A 15,823-nucleotide genomic window follows, 5' to 3' on the forward strand; every position below is an offset into this window, starting at 1 on the left:
AGTCATTAGGAACTGCTGAGATGACTCAGTGGATAAAGGCCAAACCTGGGGACCTGCAGCTGAGCTCTAAAACGCACATGGTAAATGGAGAGAAACAACTCACATAAATTGTTCTCCAACTTACACACATATGCCATGGCATATACACACATAAATAATACATAAATTAATGTCATAAAAAATTTAAGGCAGTAGTAATGAAAGGAGAGACAAATGGCCAAGGATGGGGCAGACATAGTGTCCATGCCATGCAAAGACACTGAGCCAGAATTATTAACATACCAAGTCACTAGTGAGTAGACACTACAGAACCCCATAACTGATAGCAACACAGATAGCAGAGGGGTCAGTCAGTGGACACTGTACAGCACCCATAACAGACAACAACACACAGAGCAGAGGGGTCAGTCAGTGGACACTGTACAGTACCCATAACAGTGACACACAGAGCAGAGGGGTCAGTCAGTGGACACTGTACAGTACCCATAACAGTGACATACAGAGCAGAGCGGTCAGTCAGTGGACACTGTACAGTACCCATAACAGACACCGACACACAGAGCAGAGGGGTCAGTCAGTGGACACTGTACAGCACCCATAACAGACACTGACACACAGAGCAGAGGGTCAGTCAGTGGACACTGTACAGTACCCATAACAGACAACAACACACAGAGCAGAGGGGTCAGTCAGTGGACACTGTACAGCACCCATAACAGACACTGACACACAGAGCAGAGGGTCAGTCAGTGGACACTGTACAGTACCCATAACAGTGACACACAGAGCAGAGGGTCAGTCAGTGGACACTGTACAGTACCCATAACAGACAACAACACACAGAGCAGAGGGTCAGTCAGTGGACACTGTACAGTACCCATAACAGAGACACAGAGAGCAGAGGGTCAGTCAGTTAAAAGAGGAACTAGATCAAGCATCTCAAGGAAACGGGTCGTTTTCATGTTGGAACTTTACACTGAAGAGCTGAGCTTCTGTGGGTCAGGTCTCTGAAACTGGAGACAACTAAGGCCTCTCCCTCCTTCCTGCTAATTCTCTTCTCAGTGGGAATCTGTCTTTCTGCTTCCCAAACATCCTGTGGAGGATGAGGACACCTGAACCTCTAGTGGTATTTTTCAGACAGACTTGAACCATGGTTCGGTCTGTCACCGACTCTAGGGATAAAGCTGAGCGTGGCAGCTCCAGAGCCCTCGTCAACAAGGAGTCTCCGAGTCCAACAGCATCTCCAAATGTCTACACTGCTTGATATTTGCCTTCAAGTTTAACTTCTACCCTTTGTAGTCTAACATTAAGAAATTCTACCCTGTAGAGACCCAGCTTAATTTGGACTCATCCTCAGCTAAAGAGGACCTGAGAAAAATGTGTATTTTTATTATATGATAAATTCTTGTGTAGAGAAATTCTCATTTGTTGTTTTCCTCTAAGTATTTGCTACTAGTTCCTGAAGAACTTGTTCCTGCTGGATTCTGGCATCAGAGATCTCAAAGATCCACCAACATTCTACAGAAAATCTGCACTGTTAGAGGCCCTTGGAGTTAACTAATAATACAAAGCCATCATGAAAAGAAACACAGGGCATTCATTCATGTATTTGGGCTCTTGTAAAACTGTAACATTTGCATCTAACCTTCCCCCACAGCATTATGTGGACGTCCGTACATTTTCGAAACGTCCCTTTCCCAGGAGCTACACTGACGCCCAGGCACTGGGAGGTACCTGTAATCGGCTTGTCATGTCCTGACAGCAGCTGCTCATTGCCTGCACATCTTCATTAATGCTTTCAAGTTCCTGAAAGGGGAGTAAATAATATCAGCTACTGCACATAGCATCAGAAGTTTCTCCTTCCCAGGTCAAATCCCACAGTTTCTGTTGTTTTGTCAAAGCATAACAAAGGATCTTTATGAAATTCATTCTTACAAAAAGAATAATACCTACTGTTACAAAGGTATAAAGAAACTGGTCCATTTCTTTTAGAGGGTATATGAAAACAAAAAATATCTTATCAGATGAATATATTTTACATACATAACATAGGAATACCTACATAGGTAATAAATATTAGCTAGATCTAACCACTCCAATGTACTTCAAATTTATATGTATATGTAGAATTGTATATATAGTTATCTGTCAATTTCTAAAATTGAAAAAAAATAAATCATAGCACAAAATAGTAAATGTGCAACAACACACACAGGACAGTCAAGAATTCTCTAAACAAATGGAACCTTAAACACTTTAGCTAACAATGGAAAGAAAGGGTTTACAGAGCAGCAACTGTGATGAACCTGTGCTTTCCAAAGATGTCTACACAAAGTTAAAAGTCATAAATTAAAACACACACAGTGCTGGGGGCTGGAGAGATGGTTCAGAGGTTAAGAGCACTGGCTGTTCTTCCAGAGGTGCTGAGTTCAATTCCCAGCAACTACATATGGCTCACAACCATCTATAATGAGATCTGTTGCCCTCTACTGCATGCAGGCATACATGCAGACAGAATACTGTATACAAAATTAAATAAAAAAATAAAAAAATTAATTTAAAAAACACACAGTGCCTCATCATTTCTTTAAAAAAAAAAATAACAAAACTTTCATTTTGAAAACATGGGAAGGCAATTCAATGCAACATGATGACAGTTACTTCTGAGTGATGCTAGCTATGCAGGGAGTCAATCAACTGAGCCATATACACAGCCCATTTATAAAGTTTTCATTTAATTTTTACTGAATTACCTAATTCCACTCATTGAACAAAATTACCGACTATATAAATGTAACATGTATATGATAAACTATTTATTGTACACACTTAAAAATGTCTAGAGTTGAGATAATATGAATCCTCATGTACTTATCGCCCAGCTTCCACAGTTATCAGCTCATGGCCATTCTCACTTCTGTCTACCTCATCCACGTTTCCTCTCTCCGTATAAATTGCATTATTCTCAGGTAATTCCAAGTGTAATTTTATCTATTAACTTCTCTTTATGTCATTCTGAGAAGATAAAAAGTAGACTATCACTCAGGTTTAACAACAATCCCCCCACCCAGCCTGCTCTTTCTTTCTTTTTTGAGACAGGGTCTCACTATGTACCCGGCCTGGCCTTGAATTCAAACCCCTACATCAACCTCCAGAGCACTGGCATTACAAAAGTACATCACACTCAGCAACAATAACCTTTGAATGTTAAATGCCCAGCTCAAACTTCTCCAACACCTTCAATTGTCTAAAATAAAAACAAAAAACCAACTGTGCACATCAAATAAAAAAGATTTGCAAACACTCAACAGGATAATACCTGTTTCCTGTTCAGTGTACAGATTGTTACTCCTACTTATGCGTTGGAAGAAGGCGGCTCGGTTGCTTACACAGTTGGAAGGTTCCGGACTGCTCTGACTGCACCTTCCCAGTCTCTGCAGTCTTCTGTCCCCGGTCCTGCCTGCAGTCAGTCAGATCCAGAGCATGGCTGCGCAGTTAAACCTACAGCATGAGTTCCTTATCACTGATGCTGCACACCTTTAACAGGAGTCGTGTACCGGTGGCTAGATCATGACTCTTAACCTCGGTGATTCTTCACCTCTGGGACACAGGGCAATGTCCACTGGCATTCTTGGTTGGAACAACTGGAGACAAGATGTCTCTACCAGCAACAACTGGGTATAGACCAGGGATGCTGATAAAAATCCTACAGTTCAGAGAAGATTCCCTAACATCTATTTAGCCCAAAAAGTTAAGTCTCCAGGCTGAGAAAGCCTGAGCCAGATCCATGAATGCAACTATGGTAGTGAAATCTCAGATTCTATTTCATTCACTGGCTGGACTACTGTGAGACAAGCTTTCCCTCCGCTCCTGTATGCAGCTGGCAGAAAAGAAGAGTGCTGATGTTTCACTTCCATTCAGCAACTCAAACGCAGCAAGCTGGTATACTTAGACCCACCAGAAGTATCGAGCGAGGGTTCTGTCGTATTTGGTGTATACACACAAGGCACTTGTGTGGAGGGCAAAGGACAACTCCGGGGACTTGGTTCTCTCCTGCCACCTTGTGGGATCTGAGGACCAAACTCAGGGGGCCAGGCCTGCTCATAAGCACCTCCACTGGACTGAGTCATCCTGCCTGACTTTTATTGTCACTGTAACTCGCAGGTGTCATGTGTGATGTGGTCAGTTCGCAGTCATTCTTTGTGAGGTTCTTTAATCTAATTCCTTCCAAGACACGTCTGTTTCTGGTCATGATAAGATCATTCTGTTCAGTAGTCAAACGTGCTTAGAGACTACAATCTGAACGTGTTCATCACTACTGTCTTTTTTTCTTACATGTGTGTGTGTGTGTGTGTGTGTGTGTGTGTGTGTGTGTGTGTGTGCATGTTTGTATGCACATGCGCACATGGTGCCCTCAGGAGGCCAGGAGAGGGTGTCAGATCCCCTGGAGTGGGAGTTAAGTTGTGAGCCACTTGATAGGAGTGCTAGAACTGAAGCCCAGTTCTCAGCAAACACTTAATTGTCTTTAAAAAAAAAATGAATTCTACCAAGCTTTCCTTTTCACCTCTGAAATTATTAGCCTTCAATCAACGAAATGCTAGTAAATGCTTTAAGACTGTTTTTCTCAAGTCCTTGCTAAAACCACGTATATCACTTCCACCTGACTTGTATATTGTCAGTATACAGCAGTATTAACAATGTCATATTAGTAGTCATAAAATAGTACACAATAAACAAATTACATCATAATAAATAACATTTATCTTCATCCTATGGTTGAATAAACCACAATCAAATATACTGAATTGTTATTCATGTTGAAATAATTATCTGGCTCTAGAAATTAGGTACTTCAGGAGGTAACAAAAGTAACTCAATACTACCAGTCTCCAAATGAAGAAGTGTCATCTAAGGTAGTGCATTAAATGGGAAAATATTTCCTCTGGAAAATCATTCAGGGAAATGTTATATTTTTTATTAAGAAGTTACAGTTCCTAGCCAGGCACACATCTTTAACCCCAGCACTCGGGAGGCAGAGCCAGGTGGATCTCTGTGAGTTCAAGGGCAGCCTGGTCTATAGAGTGAATTCCAGGACAGCCATAGCTACACAGAGAAACTCTATCTCAAAAAACCAAACAAACAAACAAACAAAGTTACACTTGAAAATTTCTCAAAATAAATATTACAACTTTTTAGTAGAGGCAAAGAATTCAGAAATCACAATAATTAAAATAAAAACAGTTAAATTAGTTTTTATTTGACCATGGCACATAATCAGCTAACACTGCAATTTAATTTAAAAAAAAAAAACTTATCAAAACACCAAACACAAAATTTCCCATAAACCCTAAATGCAGTTACATACCTCCTTCACCTCCTTGAAAATGTTCACAAATTCCTCATTGATGGCCAAGCTTCTACGTTCAATATCGCCACGTAAATTTCTTCGAGTCCTCAAACTATTTTCAACAAAAAATGTTGAAAGTGCCTTGAGAGCTTCCAACATCTCCTGTACAAGTGACAACAGAGGAAAATCACTGACTTTGAAATGGTTTCCAGTCAAAGTTGAACGAAATGATTTTCAAATTGACTCATTTCCATTAAACAACTCAAAAAGTAATGTCTAACTTTCTAATTACTAAGCAGTAACCTTACTTCTAGAACACAGGAACAGTATACCTATATATAACATATGATCGTGTATGTACGAGGTAATATAGAGCAGAACTGCTTGACAGCGCTTCTTCATGCACTTAGTATATGTTCTGAGAGAGGGTGAGTGAAGCAACAAGGACAGAAAGTTATAGCAGCATGTTACGTATGTCTGTGCAAAGGAGACTGATTTTGGAATGTCAATTTTATTTTATTTTATTTTTGGTTTTTTGAGACAGGGTTTCTCTGTGTAGCTTTGCACCTTTCCTAGGACTCACTTGGTTAGCCCAGGCTGGCCTCGAACTCACAGAGATCCGCCTGGCTCTGCCTCTCGAGTGCTGGGATTAAAGGCGTGTGCCACCACCGCCCGGCCCCAGAATGTCAATTTTAAATCGTCGGTCATAACTTGGCTCAAACACCTTTATTAATTAAAACAGGAACCATTACAATTGACACATTTTTTCCAATGAGGAATATTTACTTCTGTAACACAAACATCTATATTTTGGATTCAGTGAACTCTTGGAAAACACTTTCTTCATGCAATAAGTTGTTGAGATGCTTGAAGAAGTGAAGATAAATATGGTCAATGGGGCAAAACTTTATTGCTCAATTCATTCAACTTTTGAAGCACTGCTCGTGTGTCAGGCAGTCCGGAGTTCTGGAGAAATGGGCCCTTTATGAGACCAATCCTTGAAGCGGGGTTTGCAGTTTTCCAATTGCTGAGCACACTTCTCCGGTGCAATGTGGTCTCACTGGGATTGTAAAGGCCGGCGGGAAACACACCAATCAGCGATCACGACGTTGTTTCTGCTTCGTTATGTTTTGCAGGATTCAGGTTGACTTTTGAGAAGTCCTTTGTAGTTTCTTCTTCATCCAAACACTGAGCTTTTATCCCAAGCTCTCCTATTTAACCCCCTTTTTGTAGCATGTCACAATCCTATCTAGTCCTGCGCCTTATTTTTTCAGTCACCATTTTAATGCTTGTTTTTTAAGTATGTCAAATTCTCTCTGGCCGCTTATTTCACGTACCTACATATTTAACTACCGCTTTACGACTCTCACTTTTTTTTTTTTCTTTTATGCCACGTTGGCGTGGCCAATATACCTGGCTACTCCACGCTGCGAAAGAGACAGCCAGCCCTGCGAAGAGCTGCGAAGTCCTGTTCTAGGAGGGTCGGGGAGGGCGTGTGGGTAGGTGTTCCAGGAAGAACACAGCAGGGGCGCACAACAGTCGGTGACAGCTAACCACGGAGCCCGGGCGGAGTCTCCCTGCGCCCGGGGCAGCAGCAGCTGGAGCCGGGGCGGAGTCTCTCCCTGCGCCCGGGGCAGCAGCAGCTGGAGCCGGGGCAGAGTCTCTTCCCTGCGCCCGGGGCAGCAGCAGCTGGAGCCGGGGCGGAGTCTCCCGGCGCCCGGGGAGGCCGCTCCGCCGCTGGCCGGGCAGCAGGGCTGGGGCTGAGGCTCGCAGGTCCCTCCCGGCGCCCCCGCCCCACTCCGGGTACCTTGTCATTGTCCAGCCGCGTCTCCAGGATCTTGTGCAGCTTCCGTGACAGCGGGTTGTTGGGCTGCGCGGGGGTCGCGCCCGCTCCATTACTGAGGCCATTGGCCGGCCCGGGGGCGGGGACCGCGGCCACCTCTCCGCTGGCGTCCGCCATTGCGGACAGACCCGGCGCGACGACGGGAGCACTGCGCCTGCGCGCTCCCCAGCGCCTGCGCACATCCGGCCGAGCGTGCGCTCCGCCACCGGACACTCTTAAACTCCCGGTTTACTTTAAAACTCTGGAAGGAGGCGACGGCACGTTCAGCAGAGAAGAAATTGGAGGTACTAAAAGAGACTTCAGGAATCTGAATGTAAGAAATGCCGAACTAATGATGTAGTATATATGTAAAATACGCTGAAACCAGTAGCTGGCACTTATGGTCAACAGGACTGATTCGAATTAAATTCCCTTGTCTGAATTCATCTCTCCGAAAAGCATCCGCGGAAGGTATAGTATGCACCAGCGCCTCTGGCGTGCACTGGACAATCTACTTTGTGCACTGAAACAAAGGAGTTAATAAACGTTGTTGGGCCAAGACATTGTACAGAAGACAATGAAGAGAGAAAGAAATGCGGCCAAGATGGTTACTCAAGAAGGCTTGCAAGGACTTGGCCTTTTTATCTGAGATCTGAAGGAGATTCAGAACCATGAGAAACCCCCAAGTACAAGAAACTCTACATGTAAAAGCCTAGAAAAAGAAGGAACTTCACTGTCTTGCAAAGTGACAAAAGCCAGTGTAGCTGGAAAGCCTTGAGCAAGAAAGTGTTTTGCCTGCATGTACACATGTTCACTGTGTACATGCAATACCTGTGGAGGCCAGAAGAGGAACTGGAACTGGAGTTACAGATGGTTGCATGCATCACATGGGTCCTGAGAACTGAACCCAGGTGCTATGCAAGAGCACCCAGTGCTCCTAACCAGTGAACAATCTCTCCAGCCTCCACTATCACTTTTTGATTATAACATGATGGCAATTATTAATAATGACTATATTGGGGTGGTGTTATTGAACCTTCTCAATTTGACCTACATGTTCAGATTCACATTATTGCCCTGGCCTTATTTATAGGCACTTGCTCTATGGCAGCAACATTCTCACCATAATGTGTTACTGGGCACAAACACATCACACTTTTCAAATCTCCATGTACTAATCCCTACAACTTACTTTAGTCTTTTTCAGATGCTATAGCAAAATACTGTAGACTTGGTAGCTTATAAACAACAGAAATTTATTTCTTGTTCTGGAGGATGAGTGGTCCAAGATCAAGGCACCAACAGATGTGGAGTCTGCTGGGGGTCCCTTTCATGTCTGTGGAGAGACATACTAGTGCTGCTTAACTCATCTGCTAGAAAGGATGAGCTGGCTCTCAGAGCTCTCTTTTGTAAGATCATGAATCCTGATCATGGGAGCTTTGTTCTTATGGTCTAATCATATCCAGACATTGGCAGAGGCCAGGAAGTTAGTGTCTGAATTTTAGGGAGACACAAGCATTCAGACCACAGCCCCACTCTTCCAAGGATGTCAGTCCCTGTGACCCTTATCAACTTCTACATGTCTTTTATATTCCATTCAGATAACTTTCCCCACCAGTTCTTAAAAAGAATTTATTAATCCCCTATGCAAAGTCCATAGCAATGAAAATATAACTCCTATTATAAGTTCCTTGTGGCTTATAAAAATATCATTTATGTTTTTCTTCATTATTTGCATGAAGGGACCAGTCTAATGTGGTTTTGTATTTCACTCAAAGGTGAAGCTTTTGCTGTGCCTCCAACTTTTGTCACAGCTAGCCTCAATAGCATATACTGTGGTCTACACAGTACAGTAACTATCATTACCAATCCATAGAAGCTGTTACTTAAGAAAGAAAAGATAGAAGGAAATGGGGTAAATGCTACAGTTCTCATTCCAGCAACTGTCCCAACACTGTTGTTGGAATGCAATATTTCTGTCTTTTCTAGAACATTAGTTGATCCAAGTTTGATATCCAGTGAGGTGACTTACACTGTCACACAAAAAGATCCAGAGCCTTTGATGGATCTGTCTGCATGAGGTTTCCATAGTTTGCTTGTCATTTTTGCCTTAGAGCATGGCAATTTTAGGAAATTATCTGGTGGTTCTCTGGGTTCCATCCTTCCTCCCACACTCCACAGCTAACTCCCTTAGGGTCTGTCATACAACTATCTAAGCCTTTTTTGGTCCATTCACCTAGCGTCATGAGTAGTTCTCAGCCCTTGCAGATGCTCTTTAAACGTCCTAATATATTTTAAGGCAAGACCTTTTCTCTGTCAATTGCAAGCACCAAGATGTCAGAGCCGGTTTAAAGATGAAAGGTCCCATTCTACACACACACACACACACACACACACACACACACACACACACACACTTTTGTTGCTGGAGGGCTGGCTTCTCTCCAGGTTCCACCAAGCCCTGAAGTCCCACAATCCACATATAAAATAATCACTCAGAAGCTTATATTACTTATAAACTGTATGGCCATGGCAGGCTTCTTGCTAACTGTTCTTATATCTTAAATTAACTCATATCTATAAATCTATACCTTGTCACGTCGCTTGTGGCTTACCGGCGTCTTTACATGCTGCTTGTCCTGGCGGTGGCTTGAAGTGTCTCCCCATCCTTCTTCCTGTTCCCTCAATTCTCCTCTCTCCTTGTCCCTCCTATACTTCCTGCCTGGTCACTGGCCAGTGTTTTATTTATATAGAGTGATATCCACAGCACTTTCCCTTTTCTTTTTTTTTTTTTTTAAAAAAAATAAGGTTTTAACTTTAACATAGTAAAATTACATATAACAAAACAATTATTGAGCAAGAATTACAGTTACAATATTAAAGATGTCCTATCTATCTTATATTTGTGAGTTTAAGGCTTTATATCTAACTTATCTTTTATCATAACTGAGGAAATTGCAACTATCTAGTCTTCAACCACATCAAAGACCTCAGAAAGATATAATATTACCTGAGAAATGGGAGAAGGATGTAAGCAACTTTTGGGAGTCTTACAGGGTAGACAGAGACAACTGACAGCCTGGACAGTCATCTAATATTCCTTTGTAAAGTTGGGGCATCTGTCTTTAGCTCACAGGCCTAGAGTATCTCCGTCATTTTTTTAGTGTCCTGTAGAATGTCTGGCAGTTTTCTCTGTGAAGCAGGAACCTGAAGGACCATCTTGTCAAGCAAAGTTTAGTGGTCATCCTTCCATGGGTCTTGCATTATGTTCCTTCTCAGGTCTTTAATGGGATTGAAGACTAACAGTTATAGTTACAACTTAGTATATATAATATCTTAGATAGAACATATTAAGTATTAGTTTCAGGTTCTTTAGGATAGGACACCTTTTGGAATGATCTTTATAATATTCCATTTACCTATGCTCTATACTTCTCTGGATTTTAGTATGTGTTTCTTGCTTGATATTGTTTGCATTGTCGTAGTTCCATCTTATCTAGGTCATTATCCCTCATTATTCCTGGACAATATTTGATAATCATTCCTTTGTATATAGTCTTGTATTAGTTTAGAACCTTCTTATTTAGACAAAAAGGGGGAGATGTAGTGGGTAGCCATTCCAGCTTGGATCTGGAAGTTCCAACCCCCATTGAGACTCTGGCAACTGTCACGCCTACGAGGCGGGGCCAGGGGAGGTGCCTGGAGACCTGAGATCTGGATGGGCGAGCGCTCTCTCTGTTCTGGGACCCTGAACGGTGGAGGTGGACCTAGCAGAGCTCCAGAGAACACCGCTGGATTGCGATACACCTTTCCCAGACCCCACGACCTACCTATCCCTTAATTTGTAAATTACCCACTAAATAAATCTTCCTTTTATCTATGTGGAGTGGCCTTAATAATTTCACCAATACACTTTGTTTCTAGATTTTATATTCTGACTATGGGAGGTAATGAAAAAACAGAGGTATTTAAGTCTAGCTAAGAAGAGCATGGGCCCTAATACCATCTCCTGGCTGTTCCCATAGCAGGTTGTTGATAGTTTCTACTTTATAAGGCAGTTAGTTCCTTCTTCAAAGTGAAATGTATACCAAGACTAATGAATTCTACATGTTTATTATTTCTTGCAGTGCAAATATTTTTTTATATAATAAGCAACTTGTATGTGATATTATGGTGATGTAGAAAGTATTCAGTAATTGGTGAGGTGTAGAAAATCAAGGACCTTCAAGTATGACTTTAGCTCAAAAGAATGAAATATTTCTCCCTTCCTAAGGGAAGAAGTCTGATTATCCCATGCAGCCAGTCCTCCTGGGATCTGTGAATATTCAGAGGCTCTGCTTTGGCTGCCCTTGATAAAGTGGATACTCAGTAGTTAGTGGCTGACAGATGTAAGGAAATACCTGTTGTTGAAGCCATAGTCTTAACACTATTTTACTTTGTTCCTGGGCTCAGTTGGGTGACTAGGAAGAAGGATAACTGACACACAGAGTTGATGACATGCTAATCTTGTTACCAAGAGCAATCATTGTAGTGGGGCCTTTGATACACAAGCATTCATAGGACCCAAAACTGATTATTTTGTGTGCTTATGTCCTGATCCCCTGGCTAATTTATTGGCTAGTTAAGAAAGCATGTCATAGAACTGCAGGCTGAGCACATGGATGGAAATCACCCAGCAGTGTAGGGTCTTGGAGGAGGAGCCACTGAACAGATTTTTAGGACTACTGACCATTTTTTCTGCTTTTGCACAACATTGAAAGTCTGGACACAAGCTCACTTTGGCTGCATGCCCATCTCTATTGATCAAGACACCATGATTTACAGACCCAACCTGACGGCATACAACTCAGGAGAGTTATTTCTAGTCAATGTAATAACTATAAATTTGTGGTTTGTGAGACAGGTAAGAAAGTAATCCATATAAGAAAGGAGCAAAATCCAACTAGGTAGTAAAGATATTAGTCACCGCACTAGCATGGAGTAGAAGGGTAAGAACCAATTAACTTTAACAGTCAGTGGAGATTGATTGCAACCAGGAGGGAGGCGAGTTAGCAGTAAGATGTCAGGGACTCAAATTAGGCAATTAGATTTATGAAAGGGGTTAGAGTGAGACTTTGTATTGGAAGTTGTGGTAAAAATAAAATAACTAGGTGAGGCCATTTGCAAGAAAAGGGAAGGAATTGAAAAGCCTCTTTTCTACATTAATGGGTTTGATGTATAACACACAACCTAAGTCAAACTTGCTGGAGAAACTAGGTTGTAGCTCCTTGTCCAGAATATCTAAGAACCACATCGAACTTCTTGAACAAATGGAGGATAAATAATTTAGCAGTTTCTGGATGGTGTGAAGATATGCATAGAAAAAGATGATGATTGAACCAAATCCTGGGAATCTAAATTTTCTTGTATCAAATGTAAAAAGGAAAAGGCAAAAAAACAGGTCACACAACACAGAAAATACATGAAAAGGAAAATTTAACAGTACATCTGTACATCTCAATAAAGTGAATGATTTTGTTTTTAAATTTGGCATATTGAACTTGCTATTTAAGCTCTTAAGATTTTAATTTTAGAAGGTACAGCACTACTAGACACATTTTGACAATATGTTAGCTAGCACTTTACCTGCAAGGGGTAACTTGAATAATATCTAGGAGATATCTGAAATTGTGGGTATCACAAAACTCCATACATGCAATGTTTTCTACATAGACAGACTTCATCTTTGACTAACACATGCATAAGAAACCTTTGATGGCTAATCTTGAGTGTTGACTTGACCATGACCACATCTGGAATCAACTAAAACCCAAGCTGCTGGACATGCTAGTAAAGGAGTTGCTTAATCGGATTAGCTGAAGCAGGAAGAGCCTCCCTAAACCTGGCCCACACCTTCTGGTGGTAGCCCACTTAAAATGAGATGATAAGAAGGAAACATTTGCCTTTTGCTTGCTTGCCCTCACTCTCTCTGGCAAGTTCATCTGTGTATCCTGTTGCTTTGGCTCAACTTCACTTCTTCAGGATTCCAACATCGTCACTGCTTTGTGTTACTTGTTCCTGTGGTGTTGCAAACATGATATGCTATGCATGTTAATATCGTAAACATACTGCAAGTTGTTGACTGTAATCGAGGGAGGAAAAGGAAAAACATTTCACACTAAGCATCCTACTAACCTGGGCTCCGTTAACTTCATTATTCTATCCCAAGGAAAATCAAATTCTTAGGTCAACCTCAGATTCCTAATGAACTATCCAATGAACTACAAGTGATAAGGATACTATTGATACTAAGTGTATTAATATGTGATATATTTTATGTAAGGAATTAAGCAGGGAATTTTATGACACTTATCAATCTAAAACAAATTAAGGTGGACCAGAAAACTGGCAAATATCTGCTAACAATGAAGCTACTAAAGATGTGCATGTTGTTACTAAAATATTATGAGTTTTAAAAATGCTAAGTAAAGCCACAAAAATCAAACACAGATGGCTAAAAGCAATTTGTTTCATGAACACAGATTTATGGCCCAGTTAATCAATATTTAAATTATATATGTGTAGCTCAGTTGTTAAGCCATTTCTCCACAACTGCAAATTAATATTAACGAGCAATTTGACGGCACTCAACAGCAGCATTCTGTCACTGTGCTAGAGCAATCATTGATTTTAATTTTAAATATTAATGTGACACAATTCTGTCAGCTTAAGGAAATAATTGTCCAGAAACAGCAAAACCTAAGTCTGGTGAGACTCTCATAGATTTGAGAGCAAAGTGTCAAGGTGACTGCTTACCAAATGTCAATCACTTGCCGGCCATAGGCAGGTGACTGACTGATTTACATACTCATTGTAAATAGCTGACTCTGAGCTGATGTGGTTTGCAGGCTGAGGCCAGTCTGCTTAAAGAATTGCCTGGTGTCTGAGATGGTCTGGTTCATTATGGACAAGCAATTCAATCATTGGGCCATGGGCACTGTCACTCAATCCAGCTGGTAGAGAGATGATGAGCACAGAGAGGAGTCTGGGAAAAGGGTGACAATAGACTGGCAGCCTCTGTGAGGTCCCAGGATCCCCCTGAGAGGCCTGATTGAAGATGTGCTGCATGTTCCCAAGGACAGGCTTCCTCTCTAAAGCTAACAGAAGGAAGCCAGGTTATCTCACACTGGAGCAGAGGAGACCCGCTTTTCTAAAAATGTAGGGAATGACTGCTTCTGTAGCTGGTCTGGGAGAGCAATGTCATTTGAGGTTTCTAAGTAATTTAACATGGTCATCCACACTGAGTCATTTTCACTAAAATAGGTTTGACAATTAAATTGAAATTCGAATAGAAAAAGAAATTGTGAAAGAGAGGAATTTGATATGTAATTAAACATGAATTGTGTATGTTCGGTCTGCACTTCCCTTCTTCCATGACTCAAAATTGCCACCAATATGCAGGGATGAAGGAATGTCGCCTGAGCAGAGAAGAAGAATTCACAAAGACATTTCAGCTGAACGCAGAAGGATGGTAGAGATTGTTCACATGCCGAGGAAAATGCGAGGTTTCGTGTGAAGTCTGAGAACAAATGCTCAAGTTTCCACTCATAATTTTTTTTCTTTTCATTTTTTCTCTCTCTCCACATTCATCCTGTTTTCAGCCCTCGAATCCTCCCATGAGGAAGTGAGGTAGCATAGACACATGAAATCCGGCAGGCCCATGGCGGTGGCAGTCACTCTCAGTACAATCACTTCCGCTAGAACTCACAGTGACACGTGAAAACCCTGGGGCAGGGCCCTGGCTGCTTAGTCCTGGTATAACTTCAGTCAGGTGGAATCCAACCCCTGAGTCTGTTCCTCATGGTAGATGAAGAGAATCCTTGCTGGTCAGACGCTGCCATTACAACTTAAAAGAGAGCACCTGTCGGAAAACACTGAGCTGCAATGTGTTTCTCCAAGGTAAGCTTTAATCCTCAGGCCGCACAACATGGAGATGGACGTAGAGAAAATACTATTTCTGAAATAACAATTTCACTTTGGAGTATTTGTAAATTTATGGTAATTACAGAGAGAACAATGGTGAGCTCTCATATACCCTTGATCCATGTTGGTGTCCCTTCATGTCAGTCTTAAATTCCTGTGGTACATTTGTTCACATCAAGAAACTGACAATGGTATTTTATTAACTCATATCAAACTTTCACCAAACTGACTTCCCAAGGGTTTTTTTTTGGTTTGTTTTTTGTTTTTCCATACTGCCCTTTACAGCACAAAGATCCATGCAGGATACTGAATTTGATCCTCATATTCCTTGGGCAAAAATATCTTAGGGTTTCTATTGCTGTGATGAAAAACTATAACTAAAGCAAACTGAGGAGAGAGGGTTTATTTAGTTTACACTTCCACATCGAAGTCCATCGCTGAAGGAAATCAGGAGAGGAACTCAAACATGGTGGGAACCTGGAGGCAGGAGCTGATGCAGAGGCCATGGGAGAGTGCTGCTTACTGGTTTGCTTGCTCCTAATGGCTTGCTCAGCCTGATTTTTTTTTTTTTAGAACCCAGGACCAGCCCAGGGATGGCACCACCCACAATGGGCTAGACCCTTCCTCATTGATCACTAATTAAGAAAGTGCCTTAAAGGCTTGCCTGCAGACTGATCTAAATTGAGGGTCCC

General features: G+C 41.7%; 1 protein-coding gene across 1 annotated transcript in view; it reads right to left on the reverse strand.

Annotated features, from left to right (window-relative positions):
* Window positions 1-7,362, reverse strand: part of Cog6 (component of oligomeric golgi complex 6) — a 49,073-nt gene extending 41,711 nt beyond the window's left edge. The window contains exons 1-3 of the mRNA XM_006977585.4: window positions 7,155-7,362; window positions 5,366-5,509; window positions 1,735-1,806 (exon numbers count right to left, since the gene is read on the reverse strand). Coding sequence (XP_006977647.1) covers window positions 1,735-1,806; window positions 5,366-5,509; window positions 7,155-7,307 — 369 coding nt within the window. The 5' untranslated portion in view covers window positions 7,308-7,362. The remainder of the gene's footprint in view (window positions 1-1,734; window positions 1,807-5,365; window positions 5,510-7,154) is intronic.
* Between the last annotated feature and the right edge of the window lie 8,461 nt (window positions 7,363-15,823).

The sequence above is a fragment of the Peromyscus maniculatus genome, chromosome 6 (assembly GCF_049852395.1).
Source record: "Peromyscus maniculatus bairdii isolate BWxNUB_F1_BW_parent chromosome 6, HU_Pman_BW_mat_3.1, whole genome shotgun sequence".
Lineage (NCBI taxonomy): Eukaryota > Metazoa > Chordata > Mammalia > Rodentia > Cricetidae > Peromyscus > Peromyscus maniculatus.